This window comes from Lontra canadensis, unplaced genomic scaffold (genome assembly GCF_010015895.1).
Source record: "Lontra canadensis isolate GAN:19392208 unplaced genomic scaffold, GSC_riverotter_1.0 scaffold109, whole genome shotgun sequence".
NCBI lineage: Eukaryota > Metazoa > Chordata > Mammalia > Carnivora > Mustelidae > Lontra > Lontra canadensis.
The window spans coordinates 4143694-4160791 of NW_022631103.1; the positions used below are offsets into that span (position 1 = coordinate 4143694).

General features: G+C 44.6%; 1 protein-coding gene across 12 annotated transcripts in view; it reads left to right on the forward strand.

The window, feature by feature from the left end:
* FGGY (FGGY carbohydrate kinase domain containing) overlaps nucleotides 1–17098 on the forward strand; it is a 456358-nt gene that overhangs the window by 71355 nt on the left and 367905 nt on the right. For 6 of the 12 annotated variants that reach the window (XM_032839764.1, XM_032839767.1, XM_032839769.1 and 3 more), the window contains exon 2: nucleotides 7426–7640. The exons of 1 other annotated variant lie outside the window; for it this stretch is intronic. In XM_032839764.1, the coding sequence (XP_032695655.1) occupies nucleotides 7440–7640 (201 nt within the window). In that variant the 5' untranslated portion in view covers nucleotides 7426–7439. Of the gene's footprint in view, nucleotides 1–1477; nucleotides 1557–7425; nucleotides 7641–17098 lie in introns of all 12 variants that reach the window. 5 more of the 12 variants (XM_032839762.1, XM_032839761.1, XM_032839772.1 and 2 more) reach the window with 2 other exon arrangements.

The window sequence follows — 17098 nt, forward strand, 5'->3', positions numbered from 1 at the left end:
TGCTGCTGTTAACAGGGCATGTGCCGCACATCAGGTTAGTCATGCTAATAACTTCAATTATACAATCTCAATTAATCAAAAACCACTATGACATTGGAACTGTAGGAGACAGCATTTCATGTTAAGAGAATAAGTAACCGTGAGTGACCTGTACTGTTTTCTCCCCTGTGTATTCTTGGTAAAACCAATAGACAACCAGTTATTATTAGCAGATTAGCTCTTTACTTCCCATCCCAAGCTTTCTTACCATCTTACATACCATGCGTGTGATTTGTTTAAAGTGCTACTAGGTTATTTTATTTTATTATTTTATTTTGTTTTTTATTTTATTATTATATTATTTATTTATTATTTATTATTATTACTTATTTTATTTTATTTTTTCAGTGTTCCAAATTCATTGTTTGTGCACCACACCCAGTGCTCCTTGTAATACGTGCCCGCCATAATACCCACCACCAAGCTCACCCAACCCCCATCTCCCTCCCCTCCAAAACCCTCAGGTTTGTTTCTCGGGGTCCACAGTGTCTCATGGTTTGTCTCCCCTTCCGATTTCCCTCAATTCACTTTTTCCTTCCTTCTTTTAATGTCCTCCGTGTTATTCCTTATGCTCCACAAGTAAGTGAAATCATATAATTGACTTTTTCTGCTTGACTTATTTCACTCAGCATAATCTCTTCCATTCCTGTCCATGTTGCTACAAAAGTTGGGTGTTCATCATTTCTATCCTTTCTGATAGAGGCATAATACTCCATTGTATATATGGACCATATCTTCTTTATCCATTCGTCTGTTGAATGGCATCTTGGCTCTTTCCACAGTTTGGCAACTGTGGCCACTGTTGCTATGAACGTTGGGGTACAGATGGCCCTTATTTTCACTACATCTGTATCTTTGGGGTAAATACCCAGTAGTGCAATTGCAGGGTCATAGGGTAGCTCTTATTTTTTTTTTTAAGGTCTTATTTATTTATTTGACAGGCAGAGATCACAAGTAAGCAGAGAAGCCCGAAGAGAGAAGAGGAAGCAAGCTCTCTGCTGAGCATAGAGCCTGATGCAGGGCTTGATCCTAGGACCCTGGGACCATGACCTGAGCCGAAGGCAGAGGCTTTAACCTATTGAGCCACCCAGGCGCCCCAGGGTAGCTCTATTTTTAATTTTTTGAAGAATCTCCACACTGTTTTCCAAAGTGCCTGCACCGACTTGCATTCCCACCAACAGTGTAAGAGGGTTTCCCTTTCTCCACATCCTCTCCAACACTTGTTGTGTCCTGTTTAAAAAAAATAACAAAGTGCTGTTTAGTTCTTTCTGTTAGAAGACTGAAGTGGACAGGCGTACTCATTGCTTATCTTTTTCTTTCCAAACTTACCATTGTCTGCTTGCAGTATGACTAACTAAATAGTGTGGGACTCTGGTACCTGAGCTCCCAGCAAAGTCCAAAGATCAAAGTTGAAAGAGGATACTGCATTCCCTCTCAGATCCCTGGGACACTGTTTCTGTTCACACTGTCAACTAATTGGTCCTGGAGGAGTGACTTTTTAAGAAATAAGACTGAAGGTAAGCTCACCCACTCTGGAGGATTGTAGTCTTAGGAAACAGTATTATTACTATTAAGGTATGTAGGGGAAAAGGAGAAAGGAAAGATAAAAGAACAACCCCCAGGTGGTGGGTTTTTGGGTTTTCAGCACAGTATTTGTAGCATTGACCCCCTTCTTAGAATTGCTGAAGTAGTTTTGTAGAGAACGGCCTCCCAAGTCCATGTCCCTCTCCTTTGTCATGCTGCGTTTGAGCAACTTGCACGTTTGTTGAAGAATCAGCCGTGAAGTCTGTGGTTTCCTGCGGCATATTACTAATAATATTTATACAAGCTATTATTTAATGAACCGTGTAAATATTTATCATGGGAACAGTATTTTGATCATGAGTAGGGGCTAAAAATGAGTCCCGTCTGATGTGGGAAACAAAGACAGAAGAAAAATGTTACATTTCCTCACTATCTACAGCCCAGTGGCAAGTTCTTGAAACAGACCGAGTGACATTCCTTTAGGAAGCAGCTGCCTCTATGTTAATAGAGGGCATAGCCCAATCCTTAGGATCCTGTGAGTCTACTTTAACATATAAAAATGCCTTTGGAAACCTCCTTTATCTCTCCTCCCCAAGATACATGTTGGCAATCATCCTCTAAGCATGTGACCCCCCCCATATGCATCTGAAGGGTCTCATGACTGAGGGTTTACTAAACAATAATAAATGATCTTTTCCAACAATAGCTAGCCCAGATTGGGATCCTGGAAACTTTGTTTCCAAAACACCTGGGAGGCTTGCCCTATCCTTAAACCCCTCCCAGCTTGAAAGTATATAATGGGCCACTCCTGTTGACCCAGTGCAGACTTGAAGGTATATAATGGGCGACTCCTCTTGACCCCAGGGTAGGGTCCTGTCCCACCGTGCTTTGATAAAACCACCTTTTGCACCAAAGATGTCTCAAGAATTCTTTCTTGGCTGTTGGCTTCGAACCCTAATGTCTTTCCTACCTCACCATCCGTGCTGGGGACTTGGATGGGAGGCTGTAGGCTGAGAAGTTAGGTGTCCCAGGACTCGTGTCCAGTACAGCTTGAATTTTTCTCTGTTATATTCTTTCTCGTAGTTCCCACAGTCCACGTCCTCCTTTCTGTCTGCCTGTCAGCATCCCCGTAGTCCTAACAGTAATTTGTCTTTTTAGAGTGTTCATCTTTGCCCAGAAAGAATGAGATAGAACCAGAGTTCTGACCCTCACTGTTCACACATTGGGCTTTACAGCCTTTCCAGTTTAGCCTCAAATCCCAGCTCCTCGGGTTTTGTACTGTGTGACCTTGAACAGCTTTATTGCTGAGAACCTCAGTCTCTTTAACTGGAAATTGGGCTCATACTGCCTACCTCACAAGGAGTGATGGAATCACAAAATCATGTGGGTGAGCAGAGTAGAGCTTAATAACTGCTAGTTGTTGCTACATTTGTTGTTGATAATTGTTATTGAAGAAGTAAACAATTCTGTTTTCAGTTTTAGCTGGGTGTTGTGGAGGGAGCCCTACACTTGCCGTAGAGGCCGGGGTTCAAACCTTGGGGCTGCCGTTAGCTGTTTGTGGGCCTTGGGCGAATTTCCCCATCCCCCTGAATTATAAAGTGGTGATAGGTTTACCAACTTGGTTGAGTTTCATTTGGAAGAGATTAAGGCATATGTGCAAATGCCAGACACACAGACGGATCCTACGTTATTATTTTTTTTTTTCTTAGCAAATTAGAAAGTGGAATGTTTTCCATTTTGCAGTTGTTTTATTTGTTGAGAAGGGGAACTGGATATAGTTTGAGGTCCAGGACACAGCAGAGTACTTGTGACTGAGGAACAAAGGGCACAGAAGGGAAGACAAGGGATCTGAGTTGCAGAAAATTCTCTGGCAGGGTTTTTAAAACTCTCAGGGTCAAGTTTCAGGGAAGCCGCCCAAGGGCTTGAACTTCTTGCTTCCCTGCTTTCAGGGTCCAGGTGTGGAAACAATCACAAAGAGATCACTTAAAACTATAGTAATGGGAAACATGGTGAACCTGAAATATTTAATTAGGATCTATTTCTTAGAAAAACATGAACTTGGAGGTGTGCGTGAACAGTGCTGGGAGGTATGGTGCCCTGGTCCCTGTGGATTTGACTGCCTCTGACCGATGCCTTGGTAATGTGGTCTAGAAAAGCCGGGGGGGGGAGGCGGTTGTCAGCGAGAGGCAGCTTGGCATCGGGAAAGGGTCAGGCTCTAGAAGTAGGCAGCTTGAGTTCAGAGGTAGGCAGTCTTAGAGGAGGGAGGGTCCTTGGCAAATTCGCGTTTAATAAATGGAGGAGAATCAGGTGGTATAGCAGCCTGGGAATGGTTGGGGACTTTGGAACCAGAGGGAGTGGGATGGCTGTCAACTCTATTCCTTACTAGTTATATTACATACAGGAGCAAGCTGCTTTACCTGTCTGGGACTCAATTTTCCTTATCCGTAAAATGGGATGGTATTTTCCTGAATTGTCTTTAGCAGTTGAGGTCAGGATTAAAAGTGGTATGGCAATATAAGCAAGCTACGGAACAGAGCACTGGAGATACAGTAAACATAATACCTTTTATTATTCCCTGAGGATAGGTTTTAAAGGTATCCTCAGAGTCACAAAGACTCATCAAGTTCCTGCTGTGTGCTAGGCACCACATTGGCACAGGGGCCAGCTGTGATCCCAGCGACAATGGAGTTAATTGTTTACCAGTAAAGCTCCACCCTTCATAAAAGGCAGGGGCTCTCCTAAAAGGTGGGCTGTTTCCTGTTTAGTGAAGACATGGGTCCAAAACTCAGAACTGGGATAAGCCCTGGGTGAGCTGCAGAGTAGAAATCTGCCTTTGGATTTTGCTGAAAATCATTCGATGTCTGGGTGGTGGGTAATAAGATGTTGTGCTCCCAACTGAGGAAGATAGAGAAGCAAGGAGCTCAGACGTGAGGAACTGGGCCCGTCTCTTGGGGGACTCTGTCTTGTCACTGGGGCTAGCAGGAGTGGGGAGCAGCCTGGGTGATGGCTGGGCAGTCTGTATGCATTCTTCATTTCCTATTTATTTCCTTGTTTCTCTTAGAATAGTCTTGGAGGCCTCCAGCCAAGGGCAGAGGGTTGTTAGTACGCTAGGATCAGTGTTAGGAACGGCATCTCTGGGCCTTCACACCGGAGACAGTAAGATGTGAAAAGAGGGAATTCCAAGTGAAGAAGATGTGAGTGTGGCAGCTGGCTTGGTCAGTCTTCCTCCTATTTGCAGGTAAAGAATGTTGAGGAAGCTCTGAGCCAGTGTACCATTCTGTTTTGTCCTTCGAGGGATCCTTAGCTCTTAGCAGGGGTGCCTGGTCCCTGGCATCCTCTGCATTTCTTTGAAGATCCATCGTGGAGTTGCAAGATGCATTATTATTTCATATACCACTAAGAAAGAAAGACAGTGTTACCAATTAATTGTAGGATGCCATCGATTGTGGGAGTCACTGATTTCAGAGAAGCAAAATGTGAAAAAAAAAAATGAGTATCCTAGAAATAATAAAATGTGGTTGTAGGCATCCAGTAAATATTTAATTGAATGAATGAAGCATACAGAGATTAGAATCAAAGGCAAACACTAGTGCCCATAAGTACACAATTAAGAATTCAAATGATTAAAGCAGGAAACTTTTCATCCTTGTTTTCTATTTCTGTTGATTTCACCGAGCTAGTTGTTCATTCAGTACACATTTATTGAGAATTGATTCTATCCCAGACACTGCTAGGAGCTAGGGATACAGAAATCACTAAATTCCTTTGTTTTTCAGGTTCAGGCCAGTAAGGGAGTCAGACTTGGAACCAAAAATAAATCACATTTCAGAATGGTTAGGATTTAAAAGAAAGTAGGGATGCGGTACTCTCCTGGCACCAACGGTTGGAGAAAGACAAGGAAGTCTTTCCTGAAGGGGAGATGGTTGAGTTGGAACTGAAAATGTAAGTCTGTGATCACCAGGCACACAAGAGAGGAAGGGGTTAGGAAGGGAAGGGCAAGTCCAAAGCAGTGGGTCAGATGCACCTGGGAACCTGTGAGGAACCCTAGGAGGTTTGGAGGAGCTCCAGGACATCTGATGTTTCCTGTGAGAATGGGCAGGATTGTGTTCAAGGACCGCCCGCAGAGGGACGCTCCTGGTGGGCCTGGGATGCCATGCCCTGGGCATCAGGCTGTGCTGCAGCCATCCTGAGTCCTGAGCAAGGACCCAGCAGAGGGTCCAGAGGGATCGCTCTGGGGAGGTGGGGAGGAAGGGAGGCGGGGAGGGCAGGGCCAGGCCCAGCCTTGTTTCACAGGAAGCAGCTCAACTTTCTCTGTGAGTCATGGCTTGAAGAAAATGAAGGAATGCATAGCTTGACAACAGGGGCCGTGGGTCCTGTGTAGCTCCTGAAACCTTGTAAGGGAGGGAGGCAGGATGATGGGAAAGCGCAGAGGCTGGAGCTCAGGAGCTGTTCCCAAAGCCCAGCTGAAGGTAGCACACAGGCTCACCACGGCCTCCCCATTTCCCTCTCCACCTGCCAGGGAGCCCTCAAGCCGGAGGGGGCAAACACCTTTGGGGAATCATTGTGATTAAGTCAGAAGCAATCACTTTTAATGAAGCTGATTCTGACCGGGATAAATATCCAGGAAGCAGTAACTGAACATCTGCGGGCTGGCCTCGTTTTAGAACCCCCAAGTGTGACTCTGCCAGGGAAACATTACCTTTTTGAAATGGAAGGGCTCAGACCGCTTTCTGGGTGGAAATGAGACTCTGGGTGCTCCGGCTGCCCCGAGCTTACCTGGGGAGTTGTAGCCTGTTCACCCGAGTGCTTGTCTTGGGGGTTTGTCTCACTCAGTGGAAGGCTGATCTGGGAAATGAAAGCCCCTGTGAGATTTCTGTGTCACGCGGGCTAATCTGACCAGAGGGACTTGGAGCGGCAATGAAGGCCGAGGAATTCCTGAGTGTTCTCTGGTCCGATTTCCTTGTAACTCACAAGGGGTCTGTAAAGAAAACAGATTGTCTAACAAATACCTGATCCTGTCTCCCACGAGGCTCCTTCCCCATTCCCAGTCACTTCATGACTGGGCTGCAGTATATTTGCCTCTTCTCCAAAACGACCCCGAAAGCTGTTAAGAGCGAACGGGAAAGGCCTGGGACTTGGCAGTGCGCGGAGGGGAGACCGCGGGTCCTGGCTGCTCGTCAGTGATGCCGCCACCTCTCTTCGCTTCTCGGAGACCTGTTTCCCCATCAGTACAGTGTGCTTCATGTACATTTACTCTTCTCACACGTGTGGACCTTGCTGTAAGAGAGCATCACTTGGAGTTTCCCCCGATAACCTGTGAATTAGAGATTTTAAGTGTACTCTCCTTCCAGGGTCCCAGTGAGGGATAGAGGGGGTGCATGGACTTTTCACCGTGTTGGGCATGTAACAGGTACTTAGTAGACCATTTTTGGAGTGAGCTGTTGACAGGGTAGATGAGGTTCCTTTGTAGTCCTGTGGCCACTGTCCTCCTCCTGAGTCAAATTCAGTGAGAATAAATGCATGTCTGTTACCTCTGGATTGGCTGGATTCCACAGCCCCATGTTTTACTGTATAGCACTTTTCACCCAGTGTCATGACTTCTCTTAATTATGCAACTCACAACTGCTGAACATCTGACTTCCTTCCAAGCATGGAAACTCCATGTCTGAGGCCTTGCCTGTCTTGTTTACCCACCACCTGCCTGTTGGCATACTGCGAGCACTCAGCACTTTTGTTGGGTGGAATAAGTAAATGGCCACCAGTGGTCAGCTGCGCCCCTTTCATTGCCACTTGAAGGTGTTTTGTGCCTGATTGTGCAGACCCACTGGGTCTTCATGTGGTTTTTGTCCTTGGTCACTGCAGGTGGAGGGACCATAATGCTTGGCAGAGATCAGGAACCAGGGAGCTACTACGTGGGTGTGGACGTTGGAACAGGAAGTGTGCGTGCGGCTCTCGTAGACCAGAGGGGCGTCCTTTTGGCTTTTGCAGACCAGCCGATCAACCAGTGGGAGCCTCAGTTCAACCACCATGAGCAGTCCTCCGAGGACATCTGGGCCGCATGCTGTGTGGTCACAAAGGTATGGCCACAGCTGTGCTGTCCTATCCTTGCTTATGCTCCCCTGCTCCTACCTGCTGAGCATGTCTGTTGTGCACACCTGATATCAGGGACAGTGTTGGGATGTTTTAGATGCAGGCCTTGACTTTTGGGCACTCACAGTCCAGTGGCAGAGACCAGCAGACTGTTAAATTGTGACTTAGTACGTGCAGGGGCCTCAGTGGCTATGGCTGGAGCTGAGGAAAGGGTAATCCAGAGGAGCTCAGGGAGACAGGACCCACGGTGTGGAATATGCAGAGGTTCTGTTCACATGTAACCAAATGTGGAAGAGGTCACTGATAATCATAGCTAACACCCAGGCCTTCATGCATGTCCAGTGCTATGTAAACTCTGTTAGCATGCATGGTGTATGTGAATCCTTGCAACGACCGTAGGAAGGTAGCCCTATTACAACCCTTTTTGTATCGAGGAGGAAGCAGGTGCAGAAAGGTTAGGTGAGTTACCCAAGTTCATGCAGTTAGAAGGTAGGTGGGAGTGACTCCAACGCTGCACTGTGAGTTGCTGGACTGTCGTACCTTCCAGGTGGACAGGTGGGAGGAGCCTCATTTCATTCAGAGGCAACAGCATGTGCAAAGGCCCGGGTGGCAGGTACACATGGTGTGTGTTGAGAAAGCAAGGACATTGAGTGGTGCCAGACACACGCCGATGTGGAATGGCCTTGGATTGTAGTCTGCCCACTGGCTTGGGAAAGGAAGTGACGCTCCCTTGTCACACTTGACTGGTTTTAGAACCTGGTGATCAGGAAGGACAGAGATACTTTTGTCTTTTGTTTCTTTCAGAGGGAAAAATAAAGTCCTGGTTTCTCTTTTCTCCCTGTTCCTAGGTTTGTTCCTTAAATATTCATGAAGAGCTTGGTAATTTGCAGATGGACAATTCACCATTCTGTCTGTATTGATCAGTCTGTTTAAACTTTAATGAGCTCTGGGCTGCTGTTAGTGCCCCCAGAGAAGAAGGCAGAGAGAGGAGGTGGGGGTGGGCAGAGCCGGAGCCTTCTATAGGAATAAAAGTGGGGGCACATGCCTTCTGCCTGTTTAATCTTCTACCTCCCTCCCTGCTCTCCACCCCAGCCTTGGTGAGAATCTTCTACTCTTTGCCCTTGGGTCTCCTTTGTTCTTCTAACGTGTAGCCTTTCTTGCCATTAAGGAAATTGTCAAGAAGAAAATATAATCCCCTGATGAAAAGCTACTTTAAAAAAGGTCTGCTCTAAGTACAGCTTGGTTTAATGGCAGATTTTTAATCATCTCCTGGGGGTGGCCAGCTCGTCATCTCTGTGAACCCCATGAGCCCCAGGAGTGCCGTGGGCTTTTGTCCTAAGTGAGGCTATCTCATCGAGGCTCCCAGGGTAAAGCTGCTGGGTCTTAGGCTGTCCCCTCACATGGAGTATGGCTGTGTGGCCATGTGCCAGAAGGCATAGCATGGGCGTGACCCAGCTACTTGCAGCTCATTGCTGGTGTGAGACTTAGAGAAGGAAGCATTTTTATACCAAGGAGGTAGCTCACCGCAGGGGATAGATTCTCCAGTCTGACTGCCTGGATTGACAGCCCGTTGCCAACATTGATGAGCTCATCGTCCTGGACAAATTACTTCAGGTTTCTTGCACGAGTTTCCTTATCTGTAAAATGGGAATGATAATTGTAGCTTATCTCCAAAGGGTGATGGTGAGGACTAAGTGAGTAAATGCACACCCAGTACCCTAACCCTAACAGTACCTGGAAATGAGGAAGCATTGCCTCTTCCTGTGGCGATGAGGAAGGTTAACAGTCACGAAATGGGTAGCTTGCGGAGGAGAATGAACTTCGAAGATAAAACCCTGAAATGTCAGAGTCGATTAGGGAGGTGCCTTTTGGAATCCTTCGCTCCCTCCCTGTCTGGTTAGGGTTCTCTGTGTGGGAGGCTTTGACAAGTCCTGGCAGAGGGCAGAGGGCGACGCAGTATACATCCTGTTCTGTGTCTTCTTTTTCAAAGACTTAAGGAACAGCTTGAGAGTGGCGGTAGTACTTTCCTTTACCTGAGTGGTTCCCACCGCTGGAGATGGTTTTCCCCGTAGTCCAGTTAATCAGAACATCAGCAACAAAAATAAGAAGATGGTGGCGATGGTGACATTCTTGGGCACTCATGTTCCAGATACCATGCTGAATACTTGCTACCATTGCTTCCTTTTGTCCACGTGACAGCCTCTTGAGAGAGTTTGTATTATTCTGCCTGTTCTGGAACTGGAAGAAATGAGCTTTGAAGGGTTAAGTAACTGATCCGAGGTCACACGATTAATATGAGCAAGGGGTGGGCTGCTGCTGCCCCCCCTCATGCTCTACCCTTTGCCCCTCTCTCCAGCCCCATTTCACTCTCCATACCCCCTGCTTGGAAGTCATATTAAGCTCCCTGAAGTTTTCGGAATTCGCCGCTGTGTAGGGGACCCTGAGCTCACCTTCATCATTGTACTAACCGTACTGCATTGCAGGTGCCTTTCCCTGACCGTCTGCTCCTGTGGAAACTGTGTGCCCCCTGAGTAGGGGTCAGGCCTTATCTATCTGTAGTTCCTTAGAGTTCCTTGTCTCTGGTATGCCCGCTTCATGTTTGTTGAGTACATGAATGGATGAGATGTCTGTTATTTTCCTTATCTGGAATGTTCTCTTACCTTCTTCACACAGCTGCCCACCTCATGCACAGGTACTGGTAATCTTCAGCATTACTTGCTCCTGGGAGCCTTCTTTGATGACCTCTGACCCCTGCCCTCTCTTGCCAACCTGAGAGGAAGGAGAGGGTGAGAAAGCCCTCTCTGCTGCCCCAGAGCCCACTGTCTTCACCCTGTCCTCACCATAGAGCATTTGATCCGGTCCTTATTGGATTGCACTGTAATTGGTGATTTGTTTGGTTTCCTCAAAACCATGAGCTGAACTCTTGAAGAGAATCACTGCTTTGTTCCCAGCATCTAACACATTCCCTGGCACAGTGTTGCTGCTCAATCAGTGGTCACTGCATTAATGTTACTTGGAGCTAAAAACAAACAAGCAAAATGGTATCCCTCATCTTGCTTAAGTATCGTAGTAACTGTATGAGATAGACTGCCATTCTTTCTGTTTGACACATGAGAATATTGAGGCTCTGAAACTAACAGGTGTTAGAGACAGGACAAGACTCCTAGAAAGATGGCTCCAAATCCTATTTTCTGTTTGACTACTCCCACTGCCCCCAAAATTGGAGGGTCTTTATTGGGTTGATAGTCGCATATTTAAAAAGCGCAGTGAGAACGCATAAGTCTTAGAGATATATACTGTCCCTAATTTTAAGGACCTGTATCTCTTTTTGGACCCACAATAATAATCATCCCAAGAAGATGAAAATGTTCAAGTTGGTGTCTAGTCAGTACCAGCTTCCATTAGCAAAAAGGAAAATGATAAGCAGGAGATGTCTTTCAGCCAAGAGGCATTTGTCAAGTATCTTCTAGTTCTCACTTTATTCTCTGAGCACTACTATGTGCTGTGGTTTTTGCTAAATCCCGGAGTGTGTATAGAAGAGGTATATAACAAATTCTGTGCTCCTAAGGATGAAATAGTCCAGTTGCATGGAAAAACCCAGCACCTATGAGGCCAGTGAAGTATTGTTTTGTTCTAAGTTGTACTAGCTATGTGAGTAATGGTTGGAGGGAGGAGGAGCAGCGAGGGAGTAACCCATGTGGGACTGAGCAATAACGTTAACCCCTTACAGTCAAAGAACCTGTGTAGTTTACAACACAGGTTGTATACAAAGTTTACTACAAACTTTGTAGTTTACAAAGCGTGTTCATAGCCATTTGATTGTCATGCAAAGTAGGTGGGGCAGGGTGGTAGTTCCCATTTTACAGCTGAAGAGAGAAATGAAGACCCAGAGTTAGGTGCCTTTCCCTAAGCCACTTAGGAAGTCAGTGATAAGCCTCAACTCAGGCCAGATTTTTGCCTTCTTTCCATGTCCAGTGCCACATACCTTTGTCACTTGTCTGGATTTATGCAAGAACCTAACTGATGTCACATATGCACTTCGACTTTGCAATCTCTTCTCCTTCTTGGAGCTGGAATGATTTTTTTTTTTTTTTTAATGTAACCTGATCATGTCACTCTTTTGCTCACCATCCTTCCATAGCATCACACTGCTATTTGGATACAAGTCAGAATCCTTAACTTGGTTTTCACGCCCTGCCTGGCTTGGATTCCCCCTACTTTCCTGGCTCATCTCAGGATGCTTCTCTCCACTGTCTGTGTTGCCACCACACTGTCCTTCTGTCCTGTCCCCAAACGTGCAGGCAATGCTCACTCTAGCCTCAGGACCTTTGTCACATTGTTTCTCCTTCCTACAGATTCTTCCCACCTTCTGCCAACATATCTAACTCCTCCTCATCCATGGATTCACACTGTCTTAATACAGTAGTCACTAGGCACATGTGGCTATTTAAATATAAGTTAATTGAAACAAAAAAACAGTTTAAAGTCTGGTTCCTCGGATGCACTGGCCACACATTTCAGATTTTTTTTTTTTTAAAGATTTTATTTATTTATTTGACAGACAGAGATCACAAGTAGGCAGAGAGGCAGGCAGAGAGAGAGGAGGAAGCAGGCTCCCTGCCAAGCAGAGAGCCCGATTTAGGGCTCGATCCCAGGACCTTGGGATCATGACCTGAGCCGAAGGCAGAGGCTTTAACCCACTGAGCCACCTAGGCACCCCTTCATTTCAGATGTTTGGGAGCCAGGCCCAGCCGGTGGCTATAGGTAAAGAACAGAACATGTCCATCACTGCAGCAAGTTCCACTGGACGGCGCTGCACTGAATCTTAGCTCAGAAGTCCAGTTCTTCAAGGAAGAAGCCTTTTCTGACCCAATATCACCTCCAAACTAAGTTCTATTTTACTTACTGAATGTTGTCACAGTATCTTATACTTTTCCTTTATAAAATGTCACGTGATTTGTGAAGCATCCATTTTTTGATAAATAACAAAATAATAGTCATTTTATAATCAAATAATCTGATTTTTGTTTTGAGTTGATCTCTATCTTATCTCCTAGATTTGAGGTTTTGCGGAGTCAGAACTACAGTTTTCTCACCCAGGTCCTAACATCTAGTAGACTCAAGTATCAAAAGAATGAATGAGTAAAGAAATTGGGACCTCTCTACTCCCAGTCAATGGCGAAGGCTTGAGAAAGGGTATATGGCTAACATGGACTCTGGAGAACTCTAAGAGATGACATTCAAAGCTGGAGGAATGGCATGGACAGAAGTGCTGACAAGGGGTTGTGAAGGAGCCAGCCCAGGTTGGGGCAGATGGGTTCTAGTTGGAGGAGGAGGGGAGACTGCATTGCATAAGGGGGCAAACCTGGGACAGCCAGTTTTGAGGCCAGTAGGGTATCTTCTAGAATCCATCCTGAGTTTCACATTGACCAGCAGCTGATTCAGGATGACTTACAAGGAACGGAAACTAAATTCAAGGGTGCCAGTTAGGAGGCATTTTTCTTCTAATGAAGTTCTGGAGGCTGAGATTCCTTTGAACTATCAGCTCTGGGAGGCTAGAACTACATCTGTCTTGTTCATCATATGTACTCCATGATGGCACATACAGGTGCTTAATAATTTCTTTTTTCTTTTTATAGATTTATTTATTTGAGAGAGAGAGAGTGTACAGCAGGGGGAGGGGCAGAGGGAGAGGGAGAGAATCTTAAGCAGACTCTCTGCTTAGCGCGTAGCCTGGTGTGGGGTTTGATCTCATGACCCTGACATCATGATGTGAGCCAAAATCAAGAGTTGGACACAACCTACTGAGCCACCCGGGCAGTTCAGTAACTTTTCTTTAATGATGAATGGCTGGATGAGAATGTTGGCAGAGGAATAAATAAAGATGGCAAGACTGACTTTGGAAGGAAGATCTAATAGGACTTGGTGAAAATGGAGAGGAAGGAGATGAAAGTAGTTTCAGAATTTCCCTTCTTAGAAGAATGTTGGTGCCCCTGATGTAAATGGAAGTCCATTTCCCTGTTTGTCTTTAAGGGACAGCACCACACCTAAGCTAAGATGCTGTGTAGGCTATGGTCCAAGATTGTATTTATGCATTGTATTAGTCACTAGAGTTAATTTTGCTAAATAGAGTGTCTCTGGGGGCCTTGCAGATTACATACTCCCCATATAAGCTGTATTAGCCCATTTGCTGTTCCCACATTAAGGTCTTTGCACTGGCTGTTCTCCTGCCTGCAACAATTTCCCACCAGATTTCCATAAGGTCAGCTCCTCAGGTCCTTCATGTGTTAATTCCAATCTCACTTCTCAGCAACTACCTCCCTCTTTTCTGGCACTCCTCATCCCCTTATCATTTTCTAGTACACTCTGTGTGTTATTTATATTAGGTGTTGTCTATTCCTAATGTAGTCTCCAAAGGAGCAAGGATTTTTTTTTTTTAATATTCTCTTGTTTCCTAAATACCCAGAAGAGTGCTCAGCTTGACCCTAGAAGAGGTTTGATTATATTTGCTGACTGATTGAATGTGTGAGTAATTGAATTGTGCAGGCAACAGGCAGTGATGAGCCTGAGGGAACCAGGGATTTCATAACCCCACACACCCTCAAGGCTGACAAAGGCATTCAGATCAAGATCGAAAAGAATACAGTACCAGCCACAAAACTCAGTTGCAAGTTGGACTCTGCGAGGCACTAGGCTTTGACCCTAGGCTCCAAATAGAGTTAAAGAAAAAGCCAGGTATGCCTCTGACCCTCCAGTTCTCAGTTTGGAGGGTTTCAAATGAATACTGTCTCCCCACCCAATATGGCAGAGCCCGTTGATTTAAAACACATGTAGGATTGAACTGGTTCCCACCGTTAGAACAAAGCGATGCACAATCCCTTCCCCAAATATTTGTTTGCTGCCCCATAGCTATGAGTTGACAGATGTTAGACATGGACCAGGTTACCAAATGAAGTTGCAGAAATCTTCTCTGGAAATTCTTTAGAAGAGCAATGTGCTTTCTCTCTAGCTGTGGAAAATCCCTCGATGCCAAGACATTGGGGTGGTTTTACTAGACTGCTTTCTTCTTCCATTAATAAGAGCATTAAAGGAATCCTCAGGTCAGCAGGTCAAGTGCCAGGTACCTTCTGGGTAGTGTGACCTTGACAGCCATCTTTCTGGGATGGTTTCGGTGGGGGTGGGGTTGGGGAGTAGGTTGGTCCTACCCCTGGGTCAGCATGATCATAACTCATTTTTAGGTAAGGTTGGGGATGTGGCCATCTAACCAAATCAGATTTAAATACATGTCACAGCTAGTCTTCTAGTTCTTTGTGATCAATTTCTATTATAGAGATGGAGAGGTTGGGCCTTTGTGAGTGAAAGGCCATGAGTAGAATATAGAACTCTAGATCTTCAGAAGGGTTCATAAAATAGATTGAAGAGAGTATTTTCTTTGCACCTACTGGGAGGTTAGTTGCACCATAATCCTTGAGAAGGTTTGAGTTTATTCAGTCTTCTTGATCACTGTTCCCTTTGCCTGTTGCTTACGCAACACGGAGTGTGCTGTGCTTTTTGCATATGAAAGATTTCATGAAGGTATATGTGTAGATCAGTAGATGTCATAAAGGTATTTAGGGCATTTACCTCACGCTGTGGGGCAAAGATATTGCCAACAGTCACAGACAGCTCACTAGCAGATGCTCCTCCCGGAATCCTAAATTACAAGTCTGGGATTCTAAAACAAGGAAAAAGAAGAATTGTGTAGTTTAAATGGATGGGGACACTTTTGAGCTGACTTTTGTGGGATTAAGAGGTTATTACCATTTCTTGTTTTTCAGAGAGAGAGAGAGAGTGGGTGTGCGGTTTTGCATGCCCAAGCAGGGGTGAGGGTCAGAGGGGGAGAGAGAAGCTTAAGCAGGCTCCACTTTCAGCATGGAGCCCCATGTGGGGCTCCATCTCACTATCGTGAAACAAAAATAAAAAAATATAAATAATCTATTGTTTTACAACTTTAAAAATTATATTACAGCATAAAAAGTCTCCAGTTTCCTCCAACTGCAGTTTCTGCTCTCAGAGGCAATCACTGCTGTTAATGATTTGTTGTATACAAATTTGTCCGTAGCTTACGATTTTTCAACTTTATGATGGTACGAAAGTGATAGGCATTCCATGGAAACAATACTTAGAATTTGGGGTTTTGATTTTTTTTCCTGGGCTAGCGATATGCGATATGATGCTCTTTCCCAATGCTGGGCAGTGGTAAGGAGCCGCAAGTCCCAGTAAGCCCTGTAATCATGAGGGTAAAGAACCAACATACTTACACCATTCTGTACCCATGTAAATGTTCAGTTTTTCACTTCTAATGCAGTATTCAACACACTACATGAGATATTCAACACTTTAGTGTAAAATAGGCTCTGTGATAGATGATTGTGCCCAACTGAAGCTAATGGAGGTGTTTTGAGCACATTTAAGGTAGGCTAGGCAAAGCTATGATGTTTGACTTAACGCTATTTTCAACTTATGATGGGTTTATCCGATGTAACCACGTCCGAAGTGGAGGAAGAGCTGTATATTTTTTTTAACTTTACTAACAGGTCATGGATGTCTTTCCGTTTCATCTTTAGCTGAACCTCTTAAAAATACATAACAGTTGGAGGTATAATTTACATACCATAAATTCCACCCATTTAAGTATATAATTCAGTGATATTATTGAGTTTACACATTCATACAGTTATTACCATAATCACATTTTCTGCTTCTGCTACTGTAAAAAAATTCCTTTGTGGCTGTTTATGGTCATTCCCCAGCCCCAGTCATAGATAACTTTATCTGCTTTTTGTCTTTATAGTTAATCTTTTTCAGAAATTTCATATAAAGGGAATCCTATAACATGCATTCTTTTGTGTCTGACTTCTTTCATTTAGCATAATGTTTTTAAGGCTCATTCATGTTGTTGCACTTAACAGTGGGTGCCTTTTTCTTGCTGAGTACTATTCCATTGTATGGACGTACCACACTGATTAGCCCTTTGATTAAACTGTGATGGGCATTTGATTTGTATTCAGTTTGGGGATATTATAAATAATGCTGCTATGTCTATTTACATACAAGTGTTTATGTTGGCATATGTTTTTATTTTTCTTGGGTAAATGCTTAAGTAAAATTGCTGGGTTGTATGATAAGTTATATTTAAATATTGCCAAACTGTTTTCCGAAAGTGGCTGTATTTTCCATTCCCCTCAGCAATGTATGAGGCTTCCCCTTTCTCCTGAATTTTCTAACATGTAGTACTGTTAGTATTTTCCAATTGTGATTTAGTTTGCAATTTCTTAATAACTAATGATGTTGAATATATTTCCATGTACTTATTGGACATTTGTATGTTTTCTTGGGTGATGTGTATATTTAAATCTTTTGTCCATTTTGTAATTGGGTTATTTTTCTCTTATTATTTCAGTTC